This window comes from Eleutherodactylus coqui, chromosome 1 (assembly GCF_035609145.1).
Source record: "Eleutherodactylus coqui strain aEleCoq1 chromosome 1, aEleCoq1.hap1, whole genome shotgun sequence".
NCBI classification, from domain to species: domain Eukaryota; kingdom Metazoa; phylum Chordata; class Amphibia; order Anura; family Eleutherodactylidae; genus Eleutherodactylus; species Eleutherodactylus coqui.
Window position 1 is genome coordinate 67,859,856 of NC_089837.1, and position 17,936 is coordinate 67,877,791.

At 42.7% G+C, this 17,936-nt stretch overlaps 1 protein-coding gene across 1 annotated transcript in view; it reads right to left on the reverse strand.

Moving 5' to 3' along the window:
• Positions 1 to 2,945: 2,945 nt before the first annotated feature.
• Positions 2,946 to 17,936, reverse strand: part of KCNS3 (potassium voltage-gated channel modifier subfamily S member 3) — a 90,869-nt gene continuing 75,878 nt past the window's right edge. Inside the window, exon 2 of the mRNA XM_066589175.1 lies at positions 2,946 to 4,565. Within this exon, the coding sequence (XP_066445272.1) occupies positions 3,068 to 4,522 (1,455 nt within the window). The 5' untranslated portion in view covers positions 4,523 to 4,565 and the 3' untranslated portion in view covers positions 2,946 to 3,067. The remainder of the gene's footprint in view (positions 4,566 to 17,936) is intronic.

The window sequence follows — 17,936 nt, forward strand, 5'->3', positions numbered from 1 at the left end:
ACCAATGTTAACTACAGGATGTCCTGCAAAAAATGAGCCCTTGCTCAAGTACCGCGATGGAAAAATAAAGGAGTTATGATTTTTTAAACGGGGGAGAAAAAAAAGAAATGGGGAAAGAAGAAAAAAAGGGACCGTTTCATTAAGGGGTTAAATAATGTACTAACTTCCTTCTATGGGTCATTACCACACAGGGATACCACATGTGTAGTTTTATTTTTAATTTTTCACAAAGTAAAGGGAGACAAGTGTTTTAAATTTTTTTTATTTTATTTTTAAAAAAAATTTTAACTTTTTTTTTATTTTTGTCCCTTTAGTGGACTTCCACAGAGACCCATCAGGACTCCCTGATCACATTCCGGGGGTCCGATGGTGACAGCCCTTTACATGCTGCAGTTACAGCCCTTTACATGCTGCAGTCACATAGACTGCAGCATGTAAAGGGTTAACACAGCAGAGATCGGAGGTTTTCTCTGAGCTCTGCTGTAAGAGCTAGTACCTAGCTGTCCTCTGACAGCCAAACACCAAGCTCTCCCTGCCACAGAGACCATCGGCTTGCTTCTGACAAGCCGATGGTCTCTATGGCAACCTGTAAACAAAGCAGGAGAATTAGAATCAGGAGTTTGCCGGCAGATCGGCAATATCTTCTGCTTCTGTCATAGCCCTTGCTTTGTTCTCTGTGGGTCTGTGCAGGCAGAGCACACTGTCACAGCTTGTGGCATTGTGCTCTGCAGCTCCCATAGTGATACATAGCCCGGAAATCTTCCGGGCTATCTCGCTATGAGCAGTGGAGCTGGTCCCGGAAAATTTCCGGGCGTGCCACTCAAGGGGTTAAAGGGGTGTGGCTTTATTAATGGGGGCTAAGCTTCCAGATATTTTGAGCCCAAAGGCTCCTGAGATGAAACTTAGTGTTACAAGTAAATATAGATATCAAAATGTGCACATTGATATTATGAGGAGTTCAGCCCCCAACACACTAAAGACCTCACGCACACAACAGACCCGTGTGCAGGAGGCTACATGGAGGCACAAAAAGTCATGGAGCTCTGTACTAGGTAGCCATAGGCACTTCATGTGCCTCAAAATAGTGCACTATAAGGCACAGTAACTATAGTGGGTGCAGTTACATCTGGCCCCTGAAGGATTAGGGGGCACATAAGGTTTCTCTTCCCCATTGAGGAGACCAATACTATAAATGAAGCATTAAAGTTAATGCTACATTAGAAGCCATTTCTCTGAGGGCAAATAGTTTTGTAATTTGGTGCAAGTCTGATGGATTCATTTTTCTGTTGAATTCTGTATGAAACTTTGGCAGAGATAGAGTAGGGCTCTATAGACGTCTATGGATATCATGCCACAGCCCCATAAAGCTCTGAGGTTGTATGGAACCATAATATGTCTGCGAGCATTATGCCTTTGGCATATGATTGGTTGTAGGATGATTATTACAACTAGAGATGAGCGAGTATACTCGCTAAAGGCAATTGCTCGAGTAAGCATTGCCTTTAGCAAGTATCTCCCCCGCTCGAGACAGAAGGTTCGGGTGCCGGCGCGGGGGAGCGGTGAGTAGCGGCTGTCAGCAGGAGGGGGAGAGAGGGAGAGAGAGATCTCCCCTCCGTTCCGCTCTCCCCCACAGCTTCGTGCCCGCTGCCGGCACCCGAACCTTCTGTCTCGAGCGGGGGAGATACTCGCTAAAGGCAATGCTCGCTCGAGCAATTGTCTTTAGCGAGTATACTTGCTCATCTATAATTACAACGCACCCAGTAAATTACAACGCACCATTTAATATGAAAAATCTTCTTAAATTTTTCTCAAAGGTCAAAATAAAAAAATAAAAGTAACCCTCCGGTTTCTGGACAGAGTTCTGTCTTAAGACCAGAGGGGTGGAAGGTAAATCACCTGCAGTTAAACTTCTCTTCTATCTCTCCGATCTGCTGATTCCATGTTTTTATTTTCGGGTGTCCAGGATGGCCAATGTAATTTTCCAACTAAGGCTGCATGTCCACAGGCGATGATCCCCCGGCGATTTATAGCGTTGCTATGGAAAGAGCAGTGCCGGCGTCCACGAGTGGAGAATCATGGCTCACCGCAGAGACCTGACAGCGCTCCCGCCTCGTCCCCCGCGGCGGAATATCGCTGGCGATATTCCATCACGGCTGTGGACAGGGGGCCTAACTAATGTGCACTGATTGCATCAGGAGTCCTGGCCAATTAGAGAACATGTATAGCTCATTAGAAGCTTAACACTACCAATGCATTGTGGAGATTAGATAGTCCGAAGATTGCATCAGCCATTTTAGATGTCCAAAGACTGCAAGGGAAACCAGCAAATCAGAGGACCAAAAGAGAAGAACATCTGTAGATCATATACCTCCACTCCCTCCAGGACAGGGACAGAATTTTGTCCTGAAACCAGAGAGGTCGCTTTAGAGAAGAACAACTCAAATGCTGCTGTATCAACCCAAAATACCAACATAAATCAACCCACCGACTCCGGTTACAGAAACTGTCCAATCAGAATTGTGAATAGAAGAGAGATAGTTATACAAAGTTCTTCGTTGTATCAATTCCTTGTTTGTAAAAAGCCCAGCCAAATGACTTAATGATTTTGTAATTTCAGGTAGGTGGTTGTTTTATGAATTATATACATAATTAGCACTAATAGCATTAGCCTGGAGGTCCCCTTTAAAAGTTAAGAAGCTAAACCATTTTTCCGAACTATCTATCAACCTCCACCAAATGGTAAAATAAATATCTATTTCATGTGCATTCACTAAAATATTCTTAGATCTTTGTTTTTCATAAAAAATTTATGTAAAAAAATAAAACATTAAAGAGGCAAATTATAAAATATCCTTAAAAATAAAACAAAGCATGTGCTACAACATTGAATATAATTTCGTAGCAATATATGTTCTAAAATATGGCTACCAGTCATACCCTGAGAATTAAGTGCTATGAAGAGCCAAATGACACTTGGAAACTTAAAAGAAAGCTTCTAAGTTCTGGAGACGGAGGTAGCAAAAGGTAACATGTGCGAAATCATGGCAAGCACAGAAAATTAAGACTCCTAATTGTAAGAATCCTCCATTTCTTGGATACTGGAAGCATCTGTTGAGTCATTGCTTGCAATAATGCCAACAGAAGAAAGACTTGAAATAAAGGAATTCATCCTTCTTGCATATATATCTCTAATGTTGAAATAAGGGAGATCGTTAAATTTTTCTTTTGGCTCATCCTCATTACACCCGTCCACATCGATTGCTTTCTGCTTTTGATAGTATTTAGAAAATCTGTTAAAAATAATTGTTATGGGAAGAGCAACCACTAGTATTCCACAAATAATGCAAACACTACCAACGAGCTTCCCATATAAAGTAACCGGGTGAGTGTCTCCATAGCCAACGGTGGTCATACTAATGGTAGCCCACCACCAGCAGATAGGAATGTTCTCAAGAGGAGACAATTCATCATCTTTTTCCAGATAATAAACAAGGACTGAAAATATTGAAATCCCAACAGACAAAAATAAAAGTAAAAGCCCAACTTCATGGTAGCTATGTCTTAAAGTAGCTCCTAAAGATCTCAACCCAACAGAATGTCTTGCAAGCTTTAGTATTCGAAATATCCTCATAAGTCGGAGTATTTGAACAACTTTACCCATGTTTTCTATCCCTTCATTCTCAGTGTCCTTGGTGTCTACAACTAAGGTGGCAAAAAATGGTATGATGGAAACACAATCTATAATGTTCATGGGGTTCTTCCAGAATTTTTTCTGAGAAGGAGCTACAGCAAGTCGTACAACAAGCTCAGCAGTAAACCACACAATGCATATTATTTCCACCACTTCGAGGACTGGATCTTCTAGTTCTCGATCATTGTCATCGAACCTGTGAAACTCAGGCATGCTGTGGATGCACATAGCTACGATGGAAGTTAAGACGACACTTAATGAAGAGATGGCAAAAAGCTTGGCCGTTAGAGAGAATGCAGGGTTTTCTAGTCGAATCCATATTTTCCTACGAATGTTTCCAAATTTTTGAGAATCAAACAACTCCAGTTCTTTTTCAAAAACAGATGACTGGTCAGAAGAGGAGTCCATACTAATGACATCACTTTTATCATCCCAGTTCTTTTCCACTAGAATTTCCTTCTTCTCCTGATATTTGTTGCTACAACAAGAATCAATGAAGAGCTCATTAATCCCCCAGTATTCTATCTCTTGGCAAAAAGAGAAAACACATAATTCCTCCATGACATGAAGCTTTCCCGTGTAGTAAAAGTTTAAAATATATCTAAAAAGAGAAGGGTTCCGATCAAAGTAATATTCTTTATCGATTACGTTGTAGTCATCACAGAGTTCAAGTATGGCTTCTTCGGAATGGCAATTGAGTAGTTTTCCAAGTCTGGTGTGAGGAAATCTTTGAAGGGTTCTATGAGCCACACATTGCTTGAAGCCCCCAACGTTCAACTTCACCACTTCATCATCACTTCTGGTTCTATGAAAGAATTCTCCATAAACCATGTTGACTGCTTGTGACTTGGGAACTAGGAGGTTTACATTTCACCTACAAGAAAAATAAATGTTTTTTACCACAAGTATTAAACATGTAAAACAGCCATAGAGTTTAATTATAAACAGGGCAAAATCCAATTGCCATAAATACAGAGTATGCAACTGCTACGGGACTCCTTGAGAGTGAAGGCCCAGACTGGACTGGCTGCCTACCTGACTTTAATAGATTTGAGAATCGGTGTAGGGAACTATAATTAATAAATTATAAGAAAACATGGATGTGGGACATTATAACAGTTTAAGGATTATGGAAAGGTGATAAGGGCAAGCAAGTACCAAGACGAGGGTTATGACCCAACTGTCCCAACTCTACTGAATTCAAGTCAAAACATCATAGGAATCTATAATTCTGTAAGTTGGGGTCAAGTAAACCCATGATCTATCTGCATTCTGCGATTCATTGTGTTCTATATATGCGCTCAATGCGGCTGGCGGTAGTAGCGCCGACCCCATTGAGAACATATACTAAAGATCCTTCTCCTCTGCCTCTGATTGGTCCCTGCGCTCAGCCAATCAGAGGCAGCACTCACTCACCCATTCATGAATTCATGAATGGGTGAGTGAGAGCTGCCTCTGATTGGTGAGGGCTGTGACCAATCAGAGCCAGCCCATTCAGCAGGCGAGGATTTTAAATCCCCGCTTGCTGAATACTACACAGAGCAGCTCAGGAGAACTGCCGGCCGGACACGGCTGAACTCCGGCTGCAGGAAAAAGGTGAGTATACTTTTTTTTTTTATTTTTACACATTTTAGGATGGTTTTCAGGGAAGGGCTTATATTTTTAAGCCCTTCCCGAAAATTCATCCCGCGCTCGCCGGCAGCCCATTGCTTTCAATGGAGCCGGCTGTATTGCCGGCTCCATTGAATTCAATGGGTGAACATCGTTCTCCTCTGCCACAGCTGTGCCACAGCTGTGGCAGAGGATAGCGGGCAACACTGGGCCCTTTAGCCGAAAGCGCTGCTAGCTGCAAATTTTTCGGCGAATCCTCGGCCCCAGTCACGTGATTTGCAGATGCGCATCCGTCATGCGATCCGCAAATCGCGCGAAAAAACGCCCCTGTGACCGAGGCCTTAGTCTCTGTTTGCCTAACAAAGGCCCACTTTTTCATCAAGGCTTCCGTCTGCACACCATTTTCGGTGTTTCAATTGGAACCCTGTGATGGAAAGACTAAGTGCACACTGAAATGCAGTGTGAACCTCTTAATTAAGTCTTCCACAATATTAAACCATGTATGGTTGACCAATAGGAGTTGTTGAATCCAGAATTGAACACAACCCGGGGATTAGCTGTTTGCCGCGGATCTGGTTTTAGAAACCAGCTGTTATCACCAGGAATAGTTTAGGGTTGACCTTATATCTCCATGGCCTTGAAAATACCTTAGTACTACATGCCAATGAATGACAAATGATGCAACACATGGATGGGCTGGGTCCATCAAAGAGAGCTCTCCATCATTGCTATTTCATGAATACTACAAGTATATACTAAAGCAAACATATCCGAAGGGGTGACAGATCCTCTTCAACTATACAAGATAGTTCAAACCTATAGGATATTACATAAGTCTCCTGTGCATATACCGTATAAAGCTTTCTATATTACTATATTGAAGTGAATGCTGTCACTTTAAATCTAAAAGAATACAAGTTTCTTCTTCCTGATTTGGGATCTATAGGCAAGAAGTAACCTCCACCTTTTTGTGTAATTGCTGTAAAAATCCTCCGTGCTTCACAGATTTCCAATTTTGACTTGATTGACATTTACTTATACTTTTGCCGACCTCTTTTATAGAGCGCTGCGTCTCCTCAGTGCTTTCATTATTTTGTAAAGGGTATTTGCACAAAGTGTGGACCTTTTCTTAAACTGTTGCTATGTTTTCTAACCTTTAATACAATACTGCAGCACAACGGACTCATGGCTGCTAACCTTGTCTCCACCGACCTATTAATGACATATCAGTAGAAGGAATTACACCCTTTTATTCCTTCCCTCCATATTTACCATTTTATGTCACCCCCGAAGGATTTCCGAACCCAAAACCAGATTATTTTACTGCACATTTCATGATACTTTTCTTGATATCCCTTGATAACTTGTCACATAATACAGTGACATTACACTTACCTAATACTTTCCCTTTCCATTTAATAGAGATGAGCGAGCATACTCGGTAAGGCAAGAGAGCATCGCCTTTTTCGAGTACCAACTAGCTCGTCCCTGAAGTTTCGTGGGGGCCGCGGGGATGAGCGGGGGGTTGCAGAGGGGATCAGGAGGGAGAGAGAGAGGGATCTCTCTCACTCTCCTCCCCACTCCCCCTCGCTGCCCCGCGCCGCCCCCGACCCCCGCGCTCCCCCCCAAATCTTCAGGGACGAGCCAGCAGGTACTCGAAAAAGGTGATGCTCTCTCTCGTATATCGCCTTACCGAGTATGCTCGCTCATCTCTACTCTTTAACCCTTTCCCGCTGCAGGTTTTTTTTCGTTTTTGCGTTTTCATTATTTCCTTCCAGCTTTCAAAAATTCATAGACTTTTTTTTTTCCTGCCGCCATATCTACATAAGGGCTTGTTTTTTGCGGGAGAGGTTATACAATGGTGCCATTTAACATGCCGCATAATGTACTGAAAAACTTTTCGAACTTTCTAAGTGGGGTTAAAATGGAAAAAAGCTGCAATTTTTTAACAGTTTTTGGGAGGCAGTTTGCATTTACAGCGTTCACATTGTAATAGAAATGATATGTTATCTTTATTTTGTGGGTTAGTATGATTACGGCGTTACCAAATTTATATATTTTTTATGTTGTGCTAAAAAAAGACCTTTTTAGAAAAAAAAATTGCTTTCTCTCGCCATCTGTTAACCCCTATAACATTTTTAGTTTTCTATTGGTGCAGCTGTGTGAAGCCTTGTTTTTGTGGAGTAACTTCTGAATTTTTTTATTGGAGACAGGGTGACCAAAAAGCTCTTCCAAACTCCCTCCCCTTCTCCGCCCCTTGTTGGCTGACGGCAATAGGAGGGAGCAGGACGGGAGCTAGTGTACTAAGCTCCAGTCCCCTCTTCGCCCCTTGCTGGCTGATGGCAATGGGAGGGGGCGGGAGCTTAGCAAAGCTAGTGTGCTAAACTCCCACCCCATCCCTTTGCAGGCAGCCGGCAAGGGGCGAAAAGGGGGAGAGAGCTTAGCAGAGACGCTGCTAAACTCCCTCCTACCTCCCTTTTCCAGCAGCTCTCATGGGCTTCCATAAGAGTCTGTGGGACTAGCCTGTGTATTCTGTATGCGCTATCTTTTCCGGACACACTGAAAACTTGCCCTTTCGCGGTGGCAGTGACGCCCAAACAGCTGATTGGTTGGCATCCGAAGCGGTGGACCCCAACTGATCAACTGCTGATGACCTATCCAATACAAATTGACCGGAAAGACCCTTTAAAGTTTCTACTCTTTCTGTTCACTTCTCCTTCTTTTCCCCCTTTCCATTATATTCCCATTCTCTGCCAAATGTAAACTGAAGAAACTTGTGTTTAATCTACATAAAATGAGCCTTTATAGATGCAAAGCCGTCCTTTATTTTACTTGCTGATTAGATTGTCACTTTCCTTTTACATTTTATATACTGCGGAGAATGCAAATATACCTGAGAAGGAGGAGATGAGAAAGTGTTCTGGAAATGACTTGTGATTGTCTCAGACTGACAAGGCTGAGACGTTAGCGGAAATGTACAATCTGCAGCAGGGAAATTAGACTCATTTGGTTCTCAGGTCTCCAGTTATTATGTATCCAAGTCAGCATTGTCTAATGTCAAGTAGCCTTATAGTGAGTAAACGCCCATTCTGGTTAACCCTTCTGTGTCTGGGTCATTATCTCAGCCATCTTTGACCGGATCACACACTGTACATGCTGTAGGATTCTATCTGGGTTTATGTCATGGGTACCGAAAACTGCCATTTCAGCGTTTGCCAAGGTTTATGTTCACTTCCATCGAGAAAGCTATGCAATACTCCAAATAAAATGGAAATGTAAACAAATGTAATCCATGTCATATGGATACCAAAGGGGTGTCCGTGTCACTAATGGCGGTGAATGCTTCTATTTGGTTCCGTTCAAGGGTTCTGCCATTTCCGGAACCTGTGATGTAACCCCAGATGGAATCATAGAGCTTCAGGAATGCTACCTAAGGCCGGTTTCACACAGGCATAAGTGCAATTGCACATGCTATAGCGCAACTTTTTTGAGTTATAAACTAGGCTTTTTTGCGCACATAACGGTGCTTTTTACTGTGCGTTTCGTGCATCCCGTTGCACATTGCGCACGCATTTGCACGCCCCCAATAGACGCTTATGATGACCGTAAATGCACACATAGATAGAATCTTTTTTTGCGCAGCGGAAAGTGTGCACGCAAAATATGTGCATGTGAACAAACAAATTGAAATCAATGGGTTCTATTCACTGTGTATTGCATGCGCAAATTTTGCATTCGCTAATATGTCCGCATGAAGGAGCCCTTAAAGGGGTTGTCCCGAGGCAGCAAGTGGGTCTATACACTTCTGCATGGCCATAATAATGCACTTTGTAATGTACATTGTGCATTAATTATGAGCCATACAGAAGTTATAAAAAGTTTTATACTTACCTGCTCCGTTGCTGGCGTCCTCGTCTCCATGGTGCCGACTAATTTTCGCCCTCCGATGGCCAAATTAGCCGCGCTTGCGCAGTCCGGGTCTTCTCCTCTTCTCTATGGGGCTCCGTGTAGCTCCGTGTAGCTCCGCCCCGTCACGTGCCGATTCCAGCCAATCAGGAGGCTGGAATCGGCAATGGACCGCACAGAAGCCCTGCGGTCCATGAAGACAGAGGATCCCGGCGGCCATCTTCAGCAGGTGAGTATGAAGACGCCGGACCGCCGGGATTCAGGTAAGCGCTGTGCGGGTGGGTTTTTTAACCCCTGCATCGGGGTTGTCTCGCGCCGAACGGGGGGGGGGGTTTAAAAAAAAAAAACCCCGTTTCGGCGCGGGACATCTCCTTTAACTCCACTGTTGAAAGAATACCAGAGATGGCCAGTAGAGGGCCTTTTAATAGTATTCTGGCAGAGAAGGGGTGCCTCTACTGATTATGTTGTACCTGTTGAGGTTTAGACAAAGGGAGATGATTCTCTCAGCTGTTGGCTAGAGGCTTCGTGTGTTGGTAAATGGACTGTGGTTATATGATGTTTTGGCATCAGGCTTGTTTAGAGAGGGATGTTGATGTATAGCGAGAGGTCAGATGGCCAGGATTTATTGTGTGCAGCCGCCAAGTCTGAAAGAAGTCTACTTGTAAAGTGTCTTCATGAAAGTGTCACCATCTTCTGTCTTGAGTGAAGAAGACAGTGACCTGAGTAAGACTAATCCCCTAGTGTCAAAACCACACTTAGTTCCTACTACTTCTGACAAGAAATTCAGTGAGACCCTCTTGGACCCACGCACTCAGGGACAACAACAGGGTCATTATCCAAAAACTCCTGACTGAGTATAGGAAAAATTAATCCTTTCCTGCTACAGGACAAATAGGTACATACATCCTAAGTGCACGTGGATGTCAGTTATCCTTGACAGCTAATACTGGGTAGCGGCAGCCACAATCAAAGTTCACGCCGGTCGCGACTGATAATTCTTTAAAAGCCACTGTTAGTTCTGACAGCAGCAATTATATTGGCCCCACTATCATGAGGAGATCTTGGGGTGCTATCTGAGTGTCATGGCCTTCTGAAGACCCCCCAGAACTGGCATGTATTTTGGACCACTAAGACGTGCCTGCAGCATGCCTTGGGACTCATTCACATGAGCATATGCATTTTTACGGCCACTGCACGTGCCGTAAAATCGCATTACTAAAGAATAGCCGCGAAAAAAATACGCTGCAGCGCAGAATTTTGTTGATTGACCTCTAATAGCTTAAATAGAGCCAGCTGTCTTTTTTCCTGAGCGCCGGACGAAGGTAAACTCCCTCCCCCCTCTTTTTCAGCTCCCATATGAGTCTAAGGGAACTTTTATTACATTTCATTTAATTGTGTTATTTATTTATTTTTTTTCTTATTTCTTGCCACTTAAAAATTCTTACAAGCTCCTCGGCACATTATATGGTACATTAAATGATACTATTGAAAAAATACTCATCTTGCAAAAAAACAACCCTCTGGGAGCCATGACAACGGACAAATAAAAGTGTAATGATTTTTTGAAAAAATGGAATAGTAATCAAATATGAAAAAACAAAAACTGTCCATGTCCTTAAAGGGGATTAACCTCAGGAGAAGTGGGCTACCCATAATCCAGATGGATTACAGTTGTTAAACACTCCAGTGGATTACAAGTACCTGCCTTCCTGCTGGATTGTAATTGTCCTAAAGCCTATTAGATTACTATTATCCTTGTTCCTGGTGAATTACAAAAAAATAGAGTAATAAAGTTTATTGCATTCATATCTTGCCAACTACAACGGCAGCAAATTACAGACCGCATCCTGGTAGAAGACTGTGATTGACCCATAAATGCCTTTCATGTCGTTTGATAATTGTGAATTGATCACAGAATAGGGAATCTGAAAGTGTAATATGATTACTTAATCAAACTTTGCGGGAATGGGGATTTCATCTTCACTACCGGATGGGATTTATGGAGTGGACTATCTGCAATTTTACATATGTGATATTTTACAGACCAGAATTATGCTGAAAAACAACAAAAAGCATGCCCTCTCCTACCAAAAGTAATTGGACCCCTGAGCAAGAATCAAAAGGAGTATTTATTGCCATATGTTAATATTTAGCGGGACGCCTTTGAACCTAATGACATCCGATATTCTCTGCTGCATACTAACATGTGATATACTTCAGTTGGTATTTCCCTTTATTCATCCTGCAAACGTCTGTTGAGTTCTTTCAAATAAGATGGATGCTGTTCATATTTGCTGACATTTCATTTTTTACCCAGAGATGTTCAGTAGGGTTAAGGTCTGGACTCTGTGCAACCGGTCCAATCGTGGAACATCCATATCCTCAAACCAAAGCAACACAGCATTGTCTTGTTGGAAGTATGGCCGACCATTCCCAGAGTATTGTCACATTGTCAGCAACACATCATTGTCTACAATGTCAGGGTACACCTCCGTGTTCATGGTTCTTGTCACTACAACCAACGGACCAAAGCTCTGCCGCGTAAAACATCTCCGGACCAGAATTTCTGACGTACTTAATTGTTTGCACAGCATACTCCCAAAAGGCATTCCCCAGGCATCCTCCATACCAGGTTCCTCCATCTGATTTAAAGATGGAGTAACCTGAGCCGTCACATTATAGAACATTCTTTTATGCTCAACTGTCCAATGATGAGCAATGCATCTTCCTTGTGAGAACTTTGCAGAATGAATGGAGGGAAATACCAGCTTAAGTGTAGCAGATGTCAGTAGACATTATGTCACAGAGAGCACCCCATGTCATTAGGGCCAGAAGGAGCCCCACTAAGTATTAACATAGGGAAATAAATACTGCTTTTGATTCTTACTCGGGTGTTCAATTACCTTGGTAAGATAGTGAACATTGAATGGCCACTTTACTAGACACCCATCTAGTAGCGCATTGGACTTTAATGGGTCCATGTGCTGTCTGTGAGCTGTCAATTACACATACAGACAGCAAAAAGACCAAGATGTTAAAACAGCACAGCACATCAGGGGTGGGAGTATTTTTCACAAGTTTTGTTGACATGAGAAACAAGAAACATTGTTTCTTTCTTCAAAAACATGAAAATGTGTTTGCAAACTGTTTGGAAACATTTTACAAAGAGCTGACAAACATTTTGAAAACAATGTCAAAACAATCTTGAAACATCCATAGAAACAAAAGAAAAATATGTTCACAATTTGTTTGCAAATAATGTTTCCAAGCATGGAGCAGCTTAAAGGGGGTTATCCAGGGACATCGTGTTACTCAAAAGTTTGCTCAGCTTGCAGCAGTAAAATCACAGAATACATACTCACCCTTCTGCGCTCCCCGCTGCTGCAACCCCAGTGGCTGTCCAGTCCCCACTGGTCTTCTATACCTGGTGCAGGGAGTCAGGCATGACATCCTCAACAAGTGACCACTGCAGCCAATCACTGGCTCCCCCCAGCCAGTGAATAGATGCAGCATTAGTGTGACTGAGTGTCAGATCATCATCACTCATCGAGTGAAGTTCAGTCGGGATGGAGAGCCTCAGCAGCGGGGAAGAGCGGATGGGCAGGTATGTAGTCTATGCTTTTACTGCTGCAAGCTGAGCAAGCTTTTATGTAACACTATGCCCCCAGATAACCCCTTTAAAAGGAACCTCTCAGCAGGTATGAGCACCATAAACTAAGTTTCTCACCCACGCAACCAGCAACCTACTGCACACTGATAAGGAGCAAATACCTTGAAACAGCTGTCTGTACATGGTTTATTGTTTCCTTCTGGAGAAGATTCTGACTTGGGCTTATATTCCTAGTCATTGTTACTAGGCTTGTTAAAAGGTCAGAAAATGACTTGCAGGAATAATGCCTTCCAAAAGGTGGTGCTACAGAGGCATTCCTCCATCTTCTCATTGTCTAACAGCCCATTTGGACGCAACGATGATCGCTCAAAATTTGCTCAAACTTCAGTTTAAGTGTCAGTTTTGAGCGATCATTTTGCATAAACTCTTAAGTAGCTACTCAGCTACTTAAGAGTTTATTAGCATGCAAATGAAGCCTTTCCCTGAATGCAGATAACAGCTGTTATCTGCATTCAGCTTCATGGTTCTCCAGTGGGACTGCAGTTGAAAGAATACTATCCCACTGAGAGCTCAGCATGCGGTCCTGATAAGACACATCACTGACTTCAAGCTGGCTTGAAGTCAGCGATGAACGAATAAATGGGCCTTAAAACACTATACACTGCTTTGATTGGCCTGTGCTGCCATGTGAATAGTACTGACCAATTAGAGTATTACTTAGTGTCTTAAAACCCTTTTACATGCACTTTATCATCTTCATTTGCATATAAAAGGGCCTCCAGGAGCTTTTTGCAGAGCCCAGTCTGTGTTTAAACACACACCCAGCTGTGCAAACAGCTGCACTGTTCTCCTCGGGGCTGCGGCAGATTGCATTGTTCTCTCCTGGCTAGTGTAAACATTGCATGGAGAGAACAGCGTGCGGTCTATTGAGAGAAAAATGTGTTTGCTTTAGCTCTCAGTGATTGAATGATGGATTTTAAGTTAACATAAAATCATCGTTCAAACGAAAACTGCACGATGCCCACGTTTACTTGTAACAATTACCACTCATTTTTGGCCGATTGAATGAATTTGGAGCGATAATTGTTGCGTATAAAAGGGCCTTTTGACCACCGATGCATACAAATGAACTCCATGTATTCAGAAAAGCGGTATATTTATGGCATATCCTGTGAATATACAATAACTGTCTGATAGGTGCTGGTCCCAGAGGTGTCTATCTCCAAAACTACACTAAACACCATACTACTACTTTTTGTACCACTACTTGGCAGGGATCATTATTATATGTGAAGGTTCAGTTCAAACTTATTCAGACCAAACTAAACCTTTTCCTGAAATTCGGTGAACCAGAAAAATAAACTTTTCAAAAGTTCTTGCATCAGTAATAACTAAGTAAACATCACTATATGGATCTATTCACATAGTGCCGTCAGATTGTGCTTTATTGCCTCACTTACAACAAAATTGCAGCAAAATTTCTGGAATTTGCAGCAATATCACAAAAAGGCAGCATTTTGCAGCAATTTTGCAGTAACCTACCGTAGTATGTTAGGTCGAAAAAAGACATATGTCCATCCAGTTCAGCCTATTTTGCCCCAGCAATACACCATGATTTGATTGCATTGTGTAATCAGACCCCAATAGTGATCTAGCTGACTATAAATACTTTGGGGTGCCCACTTTTCTGAACACCCCACGGGTTATGATGCACTTAATCCGCCACTGGTACTTACTATGGAACTTGTATATATTTCTGATTGGGTTACATTACTGAAGACTTCTCTCAGCATTATAGACACAGCCTTATGTTGTACTGAATGGTTCCGGAGATATTAGCATGCCAGCAGTAATAACATTTTCTTTTGTATGTATCATTTCTGCAATACATGCGGAAAGAACGATCCCAATTAGAGAAGGGCTAAGAGCTGAATGAAGATTGATTAGCTTTTCAGTGGAATGTGAAAACAAGTAGAAAAGCACAAGAAGCGATAAGAGCCATTTGACTTATTAATGCTTTTTTTCCCCAAGCACTGCACTAAAAGCCCGGGCACAGAAAAATCCTAATCCTCTTTGCTTTCATGTGTCTAACGCACCGGCTCATGCAGCTTCCTTCACTGCAAACATCTCCAGATGTAATACATTCTCAGCCATAGTTGGAACGGTTCCATTTCTCGGACTTTAAGCAGAATATAGAGTCCACTTTTTGAGTGGATCGGCCATCTGCTCTGAAAATGGCTTCCTGGGATCCCAACTTATCAAGTCACGAAAAATCAGAGACATTGATGAGGCGTGAGGTGTACCTTGATGAAGATCTATGTATTTGTAGCATCTAAGTTAGGTGTACCTGTATCACACAGTAGTAGCTATTGTATTGAGCACATTGTGTAACCATCTACATTGCAGGAAGAAAAAAATATGTGAACCTCCGTGTTAATGACTTTTCCAAGAGTTAGTCGACAAAGGGATTTTCAATTAATGAGATTGGAAGTTTAGGTTTCACAGATGCTTTGCCCATTAAATAAAGGTGCACAGAGACTGGTTAATGAAAAATCTGTTTTCCTTTAAGGCTATGTACAACTCTACTGTGACATCTCCTTTGGTGTATGGACTTATTGGTTAACACGGAGGTGTGTCTCTTGTTTGGCCAATCAACCATGGTGTGAGTATATTTAACCCAGTGACACTCATTCCTGAGTATGGGTCATTCTGTAGTCTAACTGTTTGTGTGAGGATGCGTGCTATGCAGCTCGGGATCCAGTTTAGTGTGTGAATCTAGTTCCATGTTGTGTCAGATGTGTATAGTCTGCTTGTTGGTGCTTGAATCTAGACTCTATGTTCTGCCAGTGCTTGCCTAGATCCAGATTGGAATTCATGCTTGGTGTTTTTTGTTCCCCTTCGCCCATAGTGTGTGAACGACTGAATCCCCTCCATTCATAGGTGTGAGGATGCCTGAATCTCCTACATCCGTAGGTGTGTGAACGTTAAAATCCCCTCTTATCCCTAGGTGTGCGCACGCCTGTATCCATGTCTTGTTTGATGTATGGGGTGAGCATGCGACATCTGTGTGTTGAGTACCTATTGAGTTTATCTTACATCTGTCTAGTTCTGTTGTCTTTCCTACTTTCCATCAAGGGGCAGACTAGGCCCTAAGTGCGAGATGCAGGGCAATTCTTGTCATAACTTTCCCTTTAATGCTTATTAATGTAATCTGACTTGGACCGTTATGTCTTGGTTCATTTGTGCAGGCAAAGTAGATAAGTCCTGCATGAACGTAACATTTTCTTTTAATCAGTGTGTTTTTGGAAATTAAGATTTTTTTTTATAATTGGTTTTCATTAAAAATTTCTGATGGTTTGAACAGAGCAGCAACTACTCTCGATGAGGATGAGATAGACAGAGACATAGCTGTGCAGTATTGAGTGGGCATGGTTATGCTACACAGCCTCTGCAAGAAGAAAGGGGAGAGGGGGCTGAGCTTGTGCAATTTAGATCAGTGCTTAGAATGCGCCCCCAGTCAGAAAGTTGAATGGAGGAGAGCCTGCAAACCAAGTAGAAGGTTTTCTAAATGCATGAGAAGGAATTCTTAATGCAAAAAAACGGATAAGTGCTTCATTTTTTTTCTGCAGGGACTAAGGCCGGCTTCACATGAGGAGATTGTTGTACGAAATTTGTTCATTGCTAGGGGTGAGATTCTCGCACTGCGAGATGCACACATTTCACATAAATATGAACCCTGTTTTTTTGAATGGGGTCATGCACATGAGTGATGCTTTCCCGGATTACATCGCAATGCGGGAAACAAATTGTGGCACGTCCTATCTCTGGGTGTGCCTTCCCATCGCCCATTGTTTTCAATGGGTCCGGCAGCAGCATCACGCTTTGTGCTAGGTGCATGCGATGCAATGCGGGGTTTCCCCATTGAAAACAATGGGAGAAATTCCACGATCCTACTTCCCCGAAGTGATGTGAGGCGGTTTTGATATAAAAACGCCTCGCATCTGCGGGGAAATGGCGTGTTGGTGAGCGCGTTACCAGGCGATGATTTACAGTCCAATATCACACTTGCCCGTGTAAAGTTAGCCTTAGTAAGATACATATGTATTGGTTTTTCATGCATAAAGCTTTCCATAGCCTTTAAGAAAGATTGCTTAGTGAGAACTATGCCTTGATGCAAACAACTTTCAGAAGCCGGAAAAGGCTACATAAGCATTGCCAATGATCCAAGCGTACATCAATTCACGGTTAGACAAATTATCTAGGAATGGAGAAAATTCAATTACTCTTGATTAGAGATGAGCGAACGTGCTCGTTTAGAGGAATTACTCAATCGAGCACCGCTTTTTTCGAGTAAGTGCCTAATCAGGCGAAAAGATTCGGGGGGCGCCGGGGGTTGCGGTGGGGAGTTGGGGTGGGGAAGAGAGCTCCCCCCTGTTCCCCCCTGCTACTCCCCGCTCCACCCTGCCGCCCCCCGAATCTTTTCGCCCAAGTAGACAGTTACTCGAAAAAAGCGATGCTCGATTGAGTAATTGCTCTAAACGAGCACGTTCGCTCATCTCTACTCTTGATACTTTCCCTAGAAGCGGAGGTAGATGGGTGCAGAGACCAAACTTGTAGCTCCTGGGCCCCAAAACAAAATCACTAGCAGGGTCCAACCACCAACCACGTGACATTTATAATACTTGTGTCCTCTTATACAGCAGAGGGGCCTTTAGGTCCCCTCAGAGACCAGGCCCGAGTAGGATACTGTAGTTACCTTTATACCCCCTATAGCTATGCCTCTGGCTAGCTAATTAGTGGGCATAAAAGTATACATTAATAAGTTATTTCTTTCTTTAATTTTAAAGAGCCACACAGGTGAAAACACAATTTTTGATGCCTGCCCCCCCACCTGATTTCCTGTACTGCAGTCCCATGTCTGATGCTTATCAGGCACCATCTTGAGAGTAGGATTTTACACTTTCAAATCAATTCCATAATGCATCAGCAAAGTATTAGCTAAAAGCTATACCATTTCCGCCTGCTGGGGGGACAGTTTATTTATCATTACCTTCTATAGAAGACTAAATAAGCTACAGACCATAAATATACAGTCAGGAGGGTGAGCTCTGATCTCCT